Here is a 15880-nt window from a genome sequence, read left to right as displayed (position 1 = left end):
GTTAATAAAAAATTTACCTTTGAAGGTTTATAGAAGACGGGAGTAGATTCTCTTGAGCGAAGACTTTGCTTGTGAAGTTCGTGTTTCTTGCCTGAATATGTGGGAGAAACATTTTTAAATCCTTTGATGCGGGGTCTTGCGGGGCAAAAAAAATATTTTTGCGGAGCGAATGCGAAGGAGACCCTGCGGGGCTACGCGCAGGGGCTGCGGAGGCTGTATACAGGGGTTGCTGAGGCTGTGTCTAGGGGGGTTGCATGCAATGGCTGTGTGCAGGACTGCAGGGAGGGGTTGCAGGGACAGCATGGGGAGTCGCAGGGGGGCTGTAGGGATCGACAGATTCTGCAGGGGGTCTGTAGCGGCGGCGAGCAGGAGCGGCGGCCGACGGGGAGCGCCAACGGGAAGATGCAGGAGGCCGAAGACGAAGGCGGCTCGCGGTGGAGAGAAAAAAAATTCTAGAACTCTAAAAGTTCAGGGTTTTAGGGCAAAGTGCGTGATAATGTGTTACATGATGAAATAATTGTGTATTATTGAATGATATGGGAGCCTATATATATAGGCATTACATCACCTGAATCCCGCAGGATTCATAGTCCTAATCTATTACAGAGATGTAAATCTATCTCTAACTGGAAACCTAATAAGGCTAAGACACACATAAGGATAGAATAATAATTCTCCCGGAACAAATTTAAATTAATTCACTATAACGTGATCCGGTAGATATTCGTAAATATGAGAATATGATACTAATCTATGGGATGGTCTCACGTCCTTTATATCCCAATCCAAGGATAAATTGCTTGTTTCGCCACTGAAGAATTGAAACTTAAGGTTCCCATAAACATAAAACAGAGAGCAGACTGAGCAGTTAATAAGGTCGATGTGAAATTTTTAACTGAAGGTTCAAAATAAAGAGAGGATTATGTTGCTAAGTTGGAAAATAATCCTCTGTCAATTATTACTCGGATCTTCAGGCAAAACAAGCTTCTAAAATATCTATCACTAGTTTACAAAAGAAAACAAAAAATAATCATGCATCTAGCTCTAGCTCAAACCCCTATCCTTTTCTTTATTCATAGGATTATATATGGAGATAATCCATCCAGCCAATCAGAGCTCCTTAGGAATTACATCTGAACTCGTCAATTCTCCTCATCTCTTTGAGTAGAATAATAGAGATTTAATTTTGCTCACCCCCCGGGGTGATATTACCATCCAATAAAAAACTGCCACCAATGAGCTAACTATGGGTTATGGTTAAGTTAATTCTCTCTCTCTCTCTCTCTCTCTCTCTCTCTCTCTCAACCTTCTGGGTTTTCAACTCGTTCTCCATTCATAGTTTGATTAAAGTCCCAAATTTTGATCCATAATCCTGTTACATCCCATCTTTGCAACCCAGAATTAGTGTTTTGCATTCCCCCAATTTGATTTGTCGTCAATTTCCCATTCTGGGTTTACAAAAATTCTCAAATAATCATCTAAAAAACTGAGAAGAATTGTAATAACGAAATGGTGAGTCTGATGATTTTTCAATTGAACCAATTGAATATATGAAAAGAGAATTAGGCGCGATATTAACTTTTCTGAGCGAATTCGGAGATATCAAAACACAAATACACATCAAGAATTGTTCTAGATTCTGAAAATGAAAATTGACAAGAGAGAATTTGGATTTCAAAGTTAAGATGATGGCTCTGATCAGAGAAAAGCTTTGTTACATAAACTTGTTCATCTCTCTCAATGCCCACAGTCCACTCTCTCTAACCCAGGTTTTCTGTTCTTTTGCTATGTATAACTGTATATTATCTAATACGTTTTGGACTTGCAGAGTTGCAGGTTATGCCTTTATGGTGGAGATGGAAGAGAGAAAGAGAGAGTGACAAACAGTAATAAAATAAGATAGTTTTTATTATTATTATTATTATATTCAAGGGTTGTATACGTATTGATGAAATTTAATTAGGGTTAACTTTACTTACACATATCAGTATTTAAATAGTTGGTAATATCACCCTTTAGGGGGGTTGAGCAAAATTAAATCCGAATAATAGTGGTTTAAACCCTAGAATAATCCCAAATCGTCCTTCAGATTCTATCATCTTCCTAATATAATCATACTTTAGTGCCATATTGAAAAGAAAGATCGAATTACGTAAAACCCCCTATTCACCCCGGTCACACTCACACCCTTATCCCTGGGCCCAAGCGGTTTGATTTCAACCGGGCCCCCGAAGCCCATGGACTCATCGACCACGTGCCGTTCACGTGGGCGCACAGCACTTCGTGTGGCAGTTCAGATTTTCAGAGAGGTGACTGGTACTTCAACCGGTCAAGAGCCGCTGCGTCACATACTGGAATAAGCCCCGCAGGTGCCACTGGATATGCTTCCACGTGTAATCTCTCTTTCGCATATCCTCTCCCTCATTCCCTCTCTTTAAATTTTAACCTTCCCTAGAAAAGAGAATAATTAAACCAGAATTATCAACCAAAAAAACACCTCCAGCTTTCAGAAACCGAATATTCCCATTTTAATCCCCCTCCTTGTTGATATCTCAACTACACAGAGAAAACCACCCTTGTTTATATAACCTTTCCCCATTCCTTGCCTTTCTTCCTCAAACCACCACAATACACCTTCCTTCTTCTTCTTCTTCAGATTCCAGAGAGAGATCACTTAACTAGATAACTAATTAGGGTTTGTGAGATGGCTGGTTTAGTCAGAACCAGAACCAAGAGAGTGATATATCCGCTCGACGACAAAGTCAAGGCTCGCCTCGTCGGCCGGGAGAGCTACTCCAGCAGCGGCAGCGAGCACTACTCCGCCGACGACGTCTCGCCTTGTCTGTCAGAGCTCGTCCACAGCTTTCTGGAGGAGGAGGAGGAGGAGGATTCGTCCTCGTCGGAGTCGCCGTTGCCGCGACACGACGACGACGGCGACTATGACTCGGACCGGCTCGACTCGGTCTCGGTTCGAGCCGGTGCGGTCGAGTGTGTTTTGAGATCGTCAGCGGCGAATGCGGACCCTTATGCTAAGGTGCTGGTTGTTGACGTGGCGGAGGCGGTGGAGGCTTTCTCCTCGTGTATGATGAGATCGGACAAGTCTGCTATGCAGAGGAACGTCACGTCGTTTTTGAGGGGGAAGGGCCACAATGCGGCGATCTGCAAGACCAAGTGGAGCTCCGCCGGCGGCATCACCGCGGGACACTACGAGTTCATCGACGTAATCGCCAACTCTTCCGCCACGTGGCGGAAGCAGAGCACCAGCAGCAACAGGTACTTCGTGGACGTGGACTTCGCCGCCGAGTTCGAGATCGCGCGGCCGTCTAGCCAGTACTCGCAGCTCTCTCAATCTCTGCCACGTCACTTCGTGGGCTGCTCCGACGACCTGAAAAGGATCGTCCGGGTGATGTGCGACGTCGCGAAGAAGTCTCTGAGGAGCCGAGAGCTGTCAGTGCCACCGTGGCGGAAGAACCGTTACATGCAGAACAAGTGGTTCGGTCCATACAAGAGGACGGTTAACTCGTCGCCGGAAAACCTGCTCACGCGCGCGTCGCCTCTGTTCCCACAGGGCTCAGGCCCCAAATGCCGTTGGATCGGGTTCGACGACGTCGTTTCCGACACCAGCGTTGTCACCGGCCGTGTCTATATCCGGACTTAGAATGGATGAGATTGATTATTTGCTCCAATGGGAATGCAAATAAATAATCACATTTCGTTTTCTTTTTTTTCTTTTTTTTTCTTAGTGTAACGCGGCAAACGCACATTGTTGTACATTGACGGCGGATTTATAAATTTTGACTAATTTGATAATCACTTTGACTTTGAATCGGCCGGTGACCGGATGAGGGCTCGCCGGAACACCGTAGAGGTTGGAGTGGTGGGGTGTTTATCCATAACGGGGTATATAGATGAGGATGACAGATGGAGCACCGTTTACTGGTGTTGCTTTCAGGCCGGTGATGGTGGGTTGGTGACAAGTGATGTCTCGTTTTTGGAAGAAATAAGTTGACGTGGAGGGTACGGAAGGGGTGACGTGGTGGTGGGACAGGAGGAGACGGTGGTTTGGTTTTGGGGAAACATTGGTATAATTTGTGAAAGTGATTAAGATAAAGGGTAAACTGGGAAAAGCTGGTTCTCTGCTCTGGTTAGGAAGGGTCACAAATGCAAATGGAAAGTGGAGCAATGATGATGGTACTCTGCTCTGGTTGTCATGTTTATCTCTTGATCTTAATCTTCGTCGGTGAATAGTTTTTGCTCGTAAAGTAAAATGAGACTGGAGTAGTAATTACAAACGTAGCCAAGTTAGTATTTGAACTAAAAACTTGTAATGATATGTAGCTCCACGAGAGCTACGAGTATCACTGTATGTTGATGATTGAACTTGCAAGTACACGATTGTTGTAGTGTCTTAGTGTCTTTGATTATCAATGTAGTTTGCGCGCTCTAGACTCTTACTCTAAGTATGCATACAAATGATATGGTAACTTGTTTGTTTTTCTTTCCAACAAGCAGTAGAGTGAGAGCAATAAAATTAAACCAGAGAGAGAGAGAGAAAGAAAAGTATGGAAAATAAAGAAAAGTAGGGAGAATAAACTGAGAGATAGAAGAAAGATACAAGTAAATAGTTATTTACAGGGACAAATTACTGAGATCTAGATTTATGGTTCAAAAGAACATGTGAATTTGAATGCTTGGCAAAGTCTTGCATGTTTAAGTTGAGAACTGCGAATATGAGTAATCGAAAATGATAAGAACTAGTTAGTGTTGTAGGTGTGTAAACACTTTTAGTACTTTTGAGTTTTATGTAATTTTTTTATTCCTATAATAAAATGAGAAGTCAATTTCAAAAAAAAATTGTTCTTTTTCTTTAGAAAAGTATGTTAATCTGTTGTGATATATATATATATATATATTATGTTTGAACTATATGGTAGCCGATACTCTTGCGTCTCTTGGTGTCTCTGTTTTAGGTCGTTTTGTTTAGAGGAAGTCTTTTCCTGTCTTTATTCTGCCAACCTTCTACATTAATTTGTATGGAGACGGTTGTATCAGGGGTTTCGCTTTGTGATTTGTTTAAATCTTAATTGAAAAAACATCTATATTTCATGATTACTTTTTTTTTACTATGTTTTTTTTTGGTTAAATGCGTTATGGTTTTTGTTATATAACTCTCGTTTATGTTCACATCGTGTAGTTGTTTATTCTAGATAATTCAATTAGACGTTGATCGTGAAATAATTTAGTTGCAGAGAAATTTTATATATAAGGTTAGAATTCACGGCTTAAGCTTAGATAAGACCATGTTGGTTATGTTTATCTTATGTCAGGTACTCTTTTTTAATTAATGGGAAACCAAAGGGTTGTGTTACTCCTCATCATGGACTTAGCTAGGGTGACCCTATTTCACCGTATTTGTTCATTCTTTGTGTCGAGGGGCTTTTGGCTCTTATCTCTGAATCCGCCCAAGAAAATCCTGGCATGGTCTTTGTATTTGTGATGGTGCTCCTACTGTAAGTCACTTACTTTTTGCTGATGATAGCATGCTTTATGCTCGGGCTTCATTTTGAGTTTGTGAGTTAATCAAAGATACTCTTCATGTTTATGAACAAGCTTCTGGTCAACAGATTAATCTTCAGAAGAGTAGTGTGGTCTTCAGTAGTAATGTGGATACCTCTTACCGTATTGTTCTTGCAAAGTGTCTAGGAATGCAAGTCTTTGAGAAGCATGAGAAATATTTGGGGATTCCCACTTTGGTGGGTTGGTCCAGGGTGGAGGACGAAACTCCTAAGTGCAGCGGGAAAGGAAATTTGATTAAGGTTGTGCTACCTCACAACTTAGTACAAGAATTACATCAACTTTGTGCTCAATTTTGGTGGGGTGGTACTGATGAGAAGCGAGGGATGCATTGGAGAGCTTGGGATAACCTGTGCAAACCCAAATCGGAGGGAGGTATGGGCTTTCGACATCTGTTTGCTTTAAATCTTGTCATGTTAGCCAAGCAGGGGTGGAGAATGTTACTGAAGCCGAATTCTTTGCCTAGTAGACTTCTGAAAGCTATTTACTTTCCTGGTTGTAATTTTTGGGAAGCGGATCTCAGGAATGCTCCTTCGTATGCGTGGAGAAGTATTATAGCAGGTAAGGATGTTTTGAGACATGGCATCCGGCGTCGAATTGGGGATGGCTGTTCCACTAATATATGGGAGGATCCTTGGCTACCGGGTGTAGAGTTGACTAAGTATCAGTCTTCGCGTGTCAGATGGGTTTCAAAACTTCTTTCTAGTCCTGGTCAATGGAATTTAGTGCTACTATATGAGTTATTTCCGCCGGCTATTGTTGCTTAGATTACTGCTTTACCAATCTCTACCCGTCATCATTGTGATCGGTGGATTTGGGGACAAGATAGGAAAGGCAAGTTTACTGTTAGATCAGCATATCACTTGGCGCACAAGAGGGTCTTGGCGGAGGAACCGGTGCACAATCTGAGTGCTATGTTGTGGAATAAGATCTGGGACGCTCCAGATCCAGAAAAGGTGAAAGTGTGTCTGTGGAAGGCGGCTTCCAATATTCTCCCTACACGAAGCAGGCTTAGTGAGAGAGGTATTGACATTGATACCCAATGCATGTTCTGTGAGGAGGAGGTGGAATTTCCTATCCATGCATTATGTGAATGTGATCATGCTTCCTCATGTCTTAGGGAGGTGGGTATCGATCAGACTTATCACTAGGATAGGGTGTCGGATTTGTTAGTTTCTTTCTACAATTCAAATTCTCAAGCCTTTCCCATTCTATTGATGTGTATTTGGGCTATCTGGAGTAATACAAATGATAAGGTTTGGAATGATGAAGCGAAGGAGGCAAGGGTGTTGATGTCGTCTATCATGGGTTGGTGGTAGGAGTTTGTTCAATCGAGGAGGCCTCCTTCGAATCCCAGAGTTTGGATCCATGCTAGATGGGAGCGTCCCCTGGCAAGTTATTTGAAGCTAAATGTGGATGCAGCATTCAGACCTTTGGATCACGCTAGTGGTCTTGGAGGGATTTTCAGAGATCATACTGGCTCATGTCTAGGTGTGTTCTCTCTGTTTCGGTCTAACTCTTTATCTTCACTACATGCGGAGCTTCTAGCTATTCTGGAAGGATTGATTCTGGCTTATCGTCATTCTTTAACCCCACTGGTTATTGAGTCCGATTGTCAGACTGTTGTTACTGCACTCTACCAGAGGACGTTAGACTTTTCAGAGAATGGTTTTTTTTTTTAGAAAAATAATAGTTCCATTAAACCAGTCAGAATGCACTTACAACATAAGAAACCTCGTGTGATCAGTTCGATTACTTCACATCAATATTAACTATGTAAGCATCGTTAATAGTATAAAGTAAGAGGATATCATTACAAACCAGAGATCCAACTAGGGACTGAATCACAATCAAATAATAATGAATTCACAAAGATGATAGGAGCACTTTGTGCGACGTTCTTAACATGTTTTTACCTCCAGTTGTACTTTGCTTAGCTCTTATTGTTGTAGTATTTAGTCATTTAGTCGAGTAAGGAGTCTATGGTGGCGTTGGTTGCATTTTGGTGCTAAAACAGGTTGAAAACACAGAAATTGTCGAGAATTCTATTTAGAGTAGGATTCCTTGTGTAACTAGGAAACCTAGTTAAATTAGGATTCTTCATTAATCGGCATTTCTATAACATTTGTGATAATTTGAGAATCCTATTTGTATTTGGAGTTCTTTTTAGACTAGGAAACGTACTATTTAGGAAAGTCCTACTTGAACTGGAACGCTTATTCGTAACTTTCCTAATCTTATTCTCCTATTAATGTTATTATAGTAACTTACTTGATCTTTTTATGAATGATCTTATCTTTTATTATTTTCAGATTTTAAAAAATGAAATTATGTAGTTACAATGAAGTAGAGGAAAAGTCAAGCAAATGAAGAACATAAAGAAAGAAGGAGACACCTAAAAAAGAGAAAAATAAGGAATTTATCAAAAGAGATTACAGACAAAAATAAGTAAAAGAAAAAAAGAAAAAAGTAAAAGGAATATAATAAAAAGAGATAATACAAGAGAGAAAGAATGAGACACTTAAAAAGGAGAAAAAAATGAATTTATCAAATGAGATTGCACACACCAATGACAAAAATAAGTGAAAGAAATTGAGGAGAAAGAAAATTGAAGAGAACAAAAAGAGATAATGTAAGAAAGAAAAAAGAGATACCTAAAAAAGAAAAAAAATTATCAAATGAGATTGCAGTCATCAATGACAAAAATAAGTGACAGAAATTGAGGAGAAAAAGTCCAAGCTATAATATTCAAGAAGCCAAAACTCTTCTATAAATAGCACATCATTTACAAAGAAAAATCATCACTTCTCCTTAACATTCAGGAGCTAAAATACCACCATAAACTTCACTCATAAATCATCCAAGCCGTCCACCCCAAAACCATCATCATCACAACTGAGTTTCACCTATTGCAGCCGTAGCTCTAAGGTTCCTACAACGTGTGATTCTCGAAACTCATCTCCATGGCTTCGTTTATTTATGTTAATCTACAATTCTTTGTCTATGAAGATTGTAAGTTGTTGTTTATGTGGAAGTATTGGTTTTGTATTTGTTTTAGAATTTTCAAATTGTATTTGATATGTTTTTGAGACTATGCCGAATCTATGTTCTTATAATTATTGAAGTTTGTATTTGTATTGTTGTGTTATACTCTTCTTTTACTTGCTCTTAGATAATTTTCAAATATGTGCATACCAATTTAGTGCTTGAATGCAGTCCCTAAGATTGTATTTGAGTGCTATCTTCATCATCCATATTGACACAAATCGAATCATGCCCTGAGTAGGTTCGGTTTGTGTTAATTAAAGTGGGAAATTCTGGAAATTTACATGTACCCATGGTGAGTGACACCACCGTGAAATATGTCTCCAACAAATATTTGATGCTTAAATGTAATCTTGTTTGATTTCTACCCTAAGTGTTATGCACGCAATTTAGGTGAGGCCCTATGTCGACCTAAACGTCAATAGAAATCTTGCATGATTAGATGTTCCCTAAAGCTCTAATTGTATTGGTGTCTAAAAGTATGTAATTAGATGAATTAGAATGCATAATATAACCAAACTTGTAATTATGTGGTGCATTAGTAAATTTAGTTTAGTTTAGTAAAGAGAAGTTGATCATGTAAATAGTAATTTAGGTTTTATTTTAGTAGTTAATAATCAATCTCAAACCCTCATTATTTGTTAATACTAAAAGTTTAGAGTTCCCTTCAATTCCCGGACTGAAGGATCCCTGTTTATTTTATACTAACGATGACATTTTATAGGATTAATTGTGGGACGTCTTAGAACGCTCCATCAAAAGAGATAAAAGGATTTGATAAGTTCGAATTATAAGAACAAAAATAAAACATAAACTACTATATTCAAGTGATCAATTAACACTTACACAAAGTATCACCAAAACAAGTCGTATAGAGAAATGAAAATCAATGCTAATTCCCCTTTAGGGTTCAGGCCAAAACAAGTCATAACTAACCAAGGTGGGATCATGCTATTAGGTTTCAACCGAAATCCTACATGTATAGACACTTAATTCATTTGATTCTTGCTAACCAACCTTCATCGAAATCTAACTTAACTCCTCTTATGCTTCAACCGTACACACAAGTTTCATTAAGTTTTAATTACAAGTCCTTAATCCAACAACCTAAATATCATGTTGCAATCGTACACACAACAAGAGGTATCGAAATCAATCAAGAACAAGTCACGGCATAAAACCTAAAATCCTAAAACCAAAATCGAAAATCGCAAATTTATATTACTTGAAATCAAATAACAACTTTATAGACAAAGTTGGAATAGATTAAAAAAATTGAACTACATCATCATCCAAACAAGAACTAAAATACGAAAACAAAATTAGAAGAATCATGGTACACTTTATGCAACCTCAAGAGAGTAGCCCAGACTTCTAAGGGATGGATTTTCTTGCCGAACCCGCACTCGAAGACAAGGGATGGTGAAGGTATGATGAGATCGGTTTTAGGTTTTCTAGTTTGGTGACTAAGTATTTCGACAGAGCTTTGGCTAGTAATTGCATAAGGTTAATGATGATTCTGATGTAGATTCGCGCCTTTATATGTAGGAGAAATAAGGCCTCAACTTTCTCTCATAGCCCTTGGATCAAAAGCAAATCAATGGCTGAAATAATTCTGTCGAGCCCATGGACCTCCGAGTAAAGATTATGTCATAACTTCCTCCATGAATACGATATTGATGCGATTCTAAATTCTACGTAAACTAGACTCATAGAACTTTATATCCATATATGGCAAGCATTCTAATTCGTTTTGAGTTATCTAGGAGATCCCGTCGAAATTGGAATCACATCAATATCTTAATAGTAAACTTTGTATTTGTATCCTCCCTTTTTTTTTCGGAGTACGGTTTCTTGATTGATGATTTGCGTTGTATTTTGAATTTACTTCCTAATAGTAAACTTTGTTTAGTGCTGCGTACAATCTAGCTAGTTTTGCTAGTCAGAGTAGACAATCTTTGGATTTTAATACTGTTATCCCTCCATGCGTGGAAGGATTTATAACCTCTGAGTGTAATGATTCCTAATCAATGAATTCGTTTCACTTGTTTTCACAAAAAAAAAAAAAAAAGACAGTGCTGATTCCGCTAATCAGATCAGGGTAACTAACTTTAGAGTCCGATGTATTTGCGTCTTGTTGTGCATTGTTAGTTCCATTTAAAGTTTAAACTGACTTCGATCACTAAAGTTGTCGTACAGAGTTGATTAATGATAAAGCTAAATATCTCCTACATTATACTATCAATCAAGCAATGAGGTACATACAAGCCAGATGGTGGAGTTGATCACATCCTAAGTTGGCATATATATAATCTTTTGTTTATTAATTGAAAAGTGAGTGCTGCGGCGGGCATCTAATCTATGTTTCCCACCAGCATCTTATTGTTTGCGTAGTCAGACCGATTATTCTTATTCCCCTGTCACTACTAGTGTTATCTTCCTCTCCTGTTTTATACATGACATTGTTAAATTGGAGATGAGCATTTGGAGGTCGAGTTGTAGTCGATCATTATCAGGACTATAATATGCAGGCTAGGAAAGACAAATCTAACATGAACACGAAGATGAATGGTAATCCTCCTCCTCCTCCTCCTCCTCCTCCTCAAATTGAACGGAAAATCTACGCCAACCTCGACCAGAGCAATCCTTATGCTCAAAGTCCACCAGTTCCCTCATCAAATTTACCTGGCAACAAGCGTTAGTATATATTTCTCTTGCTGCATCTCTTTGATTGCAACTTCCTTTCATCAACTTCAGTTGCTGTTTCCTAGTAACAAATAAGAATGAAGAAGCCACCTTTCAATTCGCATGCTTATAGTTAATTTGACTATATTTCAACTTCAGTTGCTCCATCATCATCTGATTGTATATATGCTCATAATGATCATTAGGAAACCTGCTTAATTATAAGTAAAAGGAAGCCTCTTGATAAAGTTATGTGATTCAGTTATAGTCATGTGCTGAAGTTTTACCAAATTGTGTAGAATTGAGAACATTTAATTTCAGTGTATTACATGGTATCAAATACAGACTTTAATATGAGACTTACCAGGTCATATAATTAGTTGGTTCTTTTTGGTTTTTCATGTTGGTCCAGGTCCCATAGATAAGGTGCTTGACACATTGAATCAGTGCGGTAAAAGGGTTGAAGGTGCCTCCAAAAGAGTAGACACCATTACAGACAATGTCTGGAATCACTGTGGGTTTCTCTCGTTTAAACTCGTATCTCTCTATTAAGTACCATGCTTAATTGTTATATGTAAATCATGTCATCATGTAAAACAAGAAGAAATTAATATGAAAATTTTGTTAGTTTGCTTACCAGTTTATCCTGATCAGTAGGTGCGTAGTTGCTCATATGGTAAATTCCATCTTTACAAGAATTTAGCCTATACCAACTTTGTTCCAAACTGTGTCACCTGTAATTCTGCTGATTTCACCAGCCATGGAATGATGGAATGCCTCTAATCTATGCAATTCTAAGCTTGTTGTTGGACTACGATAACTGCAGTACATTTCTTCATAATAAGCAATTTTCTCACACGTCTTGGAATTTCGCATTTGAACAGTGAGGATGAGTCCTAATCTTGCAGACGCAGCAATGGCGAGGCTCACTCATGGGACAAAGGCTCTTACAAGAGGGGATGAAAAAGTATTCCAGCAAACATTTGAGACTATCATGCTACATGAGAAGCTCCTGCATTCATATGCATGCTATCTCTCAACTTCTACTGGACCTGTGATTGGAATGCTGTATATTTCCAACAAAAGAATAGCCTTTTGTAGTGATTTCTGTCACTATATTTCCCCAGCACAGCCAAACACTTATTACAAGGTACTAATCCAACTTCTAATTCGTAGTTTTGTTTATGTAAACTTAGACTTTATCATGCATTTTCCACAGGACATCTTTACTTGAACTGTTTTATTTGTTCCTATTCTCCTTACCCTGAATATGAACTGCATGCGATGACACACCAACTATTTCTGATAAGTAGAACCCGGCAAACTTTTATCTTTGAGAAACGGGGGATGAAAATTTAAGTTGAGTCTCAAATGTGATGTGTTTTGGTTTCTATAAACCTACACATTTGCTTCCAGTCTCGGAACAATTTCCTAAGAATTTTAAGTTGTTTAATACAATGTAGTTGTTGTGAGTTGGCATTATCAGCCTTGAATTGTCTACCTAAGTTGAGTTACGATCTTTGTTTTGACATTTGCTTCATATGCATGTCTTTGTGCATGGCTCTGCTTTGCACTTAAGGTGTGATTTAAATCATGATCCTAACATCATGAGTTGGGCAAAGAATATTATGCATTGACATGTGCATCTATTACCCGAACTTATTCGTGAATAAGTAACCATATCTGAATATTTGATCAATTTGGTTGAACATGCATGTAGGTGGTGCTGCAGCTTGATCAATTAAGAGCAGTGAATCCTTCTGCAAATAGATGGAACCCCTCAGAGAAATACATACAGATAGTCACAAGAGATGGTCATGAATACTGGTTCATGGGGTTCATATCTTATGTAAAGGCCCTCAGTAATCTAACTCATGCTATAAACCCAAGTTCTGGTGGAACTCCTTAACCGTATAACTTCAATTAACTTCTACATATTGTAATGTGGTGCAACTATGTCTACTACAGTTGTAAGTAGACTCGAGCCGCTCGTGTTCGGTTCATTTTTAGCCCGTTCAGCTCCAGTTCATAAAGTTAAATAAGCCAATTTTGAGTTCAATATTAAGCCCGGTCTTGAAAATGAGCCAAGCTTGAACAATTAGTATTCGGCTCGTTTGACTCGTTTAGCTCGTAAGCTAGCTCGGAATCGTTAAAAACTCGGCTCGTTTATTAATTAAGCTTGACTTATTAACTTTTATCAGTATCGTATCGGTTTTGTAAAATAAGTATATAATGAGAATATATCGAGATATATCGGATTTATCGTATTTGATAAATTTATTATATTTATGAATTTTACTATAACCAAGTACCAAATAAAAATACACAAATTGTTTCAAATAATAAAGACAAGTCTCTAAATATGGATTTGTTGGATTGAGGCAAATATGCAGTGGTTTGGCTCCACATATGAAGTTAGAGGTTTTCGCCTGATGATGTTTTCGGCTTCCCTGATTAAGATATCGGCATTCGAAATCACTTTGAATATAAATATGAAGTTTGTGTGTCCAAAAAAGATGAAGTTTTTCACTGATTTAAAACGCATCATTTCTCAATTTTAGATTTTGTCATTTTTTCTTTCATCGTAAAAGTAAAACTATGACATTTTTATTTGAAATAAAATAAAATAAGGTCTAATATATCGCGTCAAAATCGGGTTGACCAAATATATCAGATTTTGACCATGAAATTATCGGTCAACGATAACTTGAAATGATATCTAGGATATCGTATTCTTTTTTTAATATCAGTAATATATCATAGATATATCGAGGATATATCGAGATATTTAGAATATACCGTGCATGAAACAAACATACGGAAATTGAGCCATTATTTCCTCCATTGAAATCCCACCTACAAGCTGAAGAAGAAAACAAAGAGACTTAGAAAGATTGTACTCATACCGATAGGGTAACGTGAAACGTTGGAAGAAAACAGGTCACACTCTTTCAACTGGCATATAGTGTACTTAAAGCGGAAGTAAGTTCCAAGCAAGACCACAGCCTATAAACCTCTAGGATTGCAATCTAAAGTTCTAAACTGGCATAACCATAAGAATCCTAAAATTTCATGTAGAGTGACTATTATTGCCTTTGTCAAACAGTTTATGCAACTAACGACAGTATTCTATTCTTCAGTTACCAATAAAGGAACAAAAACCTGCAGATCAACAATTGACGACACTATACAGTAAATAGAAGAGTAAGAAAATTTTGGCCAAGTTTTCTAATGTTTTCTAAATTCTAATCAGCTTTCAGCCAATGACTTCTTTGACTATGGAGCACAGTCGGCACATATCATTTCTGCAGCCAATGTCTTCTCTAAATTATACTTTTTATGACCATATTAGTGTGCCAAAAATTGAGAGTAACAAACCTTGGTCCAAATCGAATGGTCATTAATTATAGAAGCTTCGATTAGCTATTGAAGAGCACCACGCTAACTTTCTGCAGGACTTTCCTCAGTTCCAGTGCCAATTTGTAAACAAAGAACATATTACTCATATAAGGGGTAAAGCTCCCAGAAAGTGCAAAAATTCATGTAGCAATATCTTTCTTAGCACGTTTGAAGAAGCAATTCAATAGTGTAATTATCCTGATATGTTATCATATTCCGAACTACTATCCAGAAAACTAAAGAGCTATACAACAAAGTATTGATCATGAAGTTACAAAATGATAAGCTTACAACTTCAAAACAATTTTGAGGCCCCTTTTTCAAAGGAAAAGAAAACAAAGTTTGAGGTTATAAAGTTAAAGATCTCACTAGGTGGAGTATTGAGGAATGCTGCCACCCGTGTCAATTAACCTTTGAAGCTTTAGGTGGTGGTGATTTTGGTCCAAGTCAGTGAAGCTTCAGTATGCTGAATATTCTCAGTAGCCATAATATGGTCCAACTCCAAAGTCCCATGAACATTCAGAGAATGAGTACGCAAAGTTTCTAAGTTTAATCTACCATCACCATTGTCCAGAGGCCTAGTCCAGCTGTCCAGGAACCAGGGTTCTGAGACATGGCAGTAATCATGCTGCGTTCTTGGATTTTGGATTAAGAACATATAAACTAGACTCAAAATTTCTGATGAAAGTTTGTCCCATTTCAATCAGAGGCAGCTTGGCCAACAGAGCCAGTGACCAAAGTAGCTATTTGGTTTGAAGTTTGAACTCTATTTCCTGCCACCATCACTGTCAACTGAACCAGCAGAGTACTTCCCACAGAAAGAATCTTCTGGCACTAACATATCCTTCCTCGTAAGAAAAAATGTGACAGGAAGGATATCCCTGTGAGATATGTCCAAATAATGCCTTTCAGCTTGATGATTCAGAGTTAGACTAGCTTCTCTCAGCATCCCTTTTCATGGTGTGGGATGAAATAGTTGGCAGTGTTTCAGCTGATAAGTCACTGCGATATGATAATTAGCAGAATCTCAGGAAGTTTCAGTTTGAGTTATGATATCAGATAAAACCATGCCACCATCGAGGCTACTATCATTGTTACTTGAGGTGATTGAATCTGCCATTTATACATAGGGAGGTTCAAGTATGAAATTTATGTCATATAACCATTCCAAGTAAGT

General features: G+C 38.2%; 2 protein-coding genes across 3 annotated transcripts; both read left to right on the top strand.

Moving 5' to 3' along the window:
- The first annotated feature begins 2492 nt into the window (after positions 1-2492).
- On the top strand, positions 2493-3996 carry LOC126783644 (uncharacterized). The gene has a single exon (XM_050509149.1). It carries the CDS (start codon positions 2705-2707, stop codon positions 3656-3658), a length of 954 nt encoding a protein of 317 aa, XP_050365106.1. The 5' UTR covers positions 2493-2704; the 3' UTR covers positions 3659-3996.
- Positions 3997-11062: 7066 nt separating this feature from the next.
- Positions 11063-13547, top strand: LOC126783575 (GEM-like protein 2). 2 transcript variants are annotated; one of them, XM_050509066.1, is made up of 4 exons: positions 11063-11316; positions 11717-11818; positions 12189-12454; positions 13025-13545. In XM_050509066.1, the coding sequence occupies exons 1-4, from the start codon at positions 11145-11147 to the stop codon at positions 13211-13213; spliced, it is 729 nt and encodes a 242-aa protein (XP_050365023.1). In that variant the 5' UTR covers positions 11063-11144; the 3' UTR covers positions 13214-13545. The 2 variants fall into 2 exon arrangements, with proteins under 2 accessions (XP_050365023.1, XP_050365024.1); XM_050509067.1 differs by having other exon boundaries at positions 11126-11190; positions 13025-13547.
- Positions 13548-15880: the final 2333 nt, after the last annotated feature.

The sequence above is a fragment of the Argentina anserina genome, chromosome 2 (assembly GCF_933775445.1).
Source record: "Argentina anserina chromosome 2, drPotAnse1.1, whole genome shotgun sequence".
NCBI lineage: Eukaryota > Viridiplantae > Streptophyta > Magnoliopsida > Rosales > Rosaceae > Argentina > Argentina anserina.
The sequence above is the reverse complement of the archived record's forward strand: the minus strand, read 5'-3'. Positions and strand labels throughout refer to the sequence as shown.

Coding starts and splice junctions, on each gene's coding strand:
- LOC126783644 (XM_050509149.1), top strand. CDS start 2,705: ATGGCTGGTTTAGTCAGAACCAGAACCAAGAGAGTGATATATCCGCTC.
- LOC126783575 (XM_050509066.1), top strand. CDS start 11,145: ATGCAGGCTAGGAAAGACAAATCTAACATGAACACGAAGATGAATGGT. Junction 11,819..12,188: donor AGACAATGTCTGGAATCACT/GTGGGTTTCTCT, acceptor GCATTTGAACAG/TGAGGATGAGTCCTAATCTT. Junction 12,455..13,024: donor AGCCAAACACTTATTACAAG/GTACTAATCCAA, acceptor ACATGCATGTAG/GTGGTGCTGCAGCTTGATCA.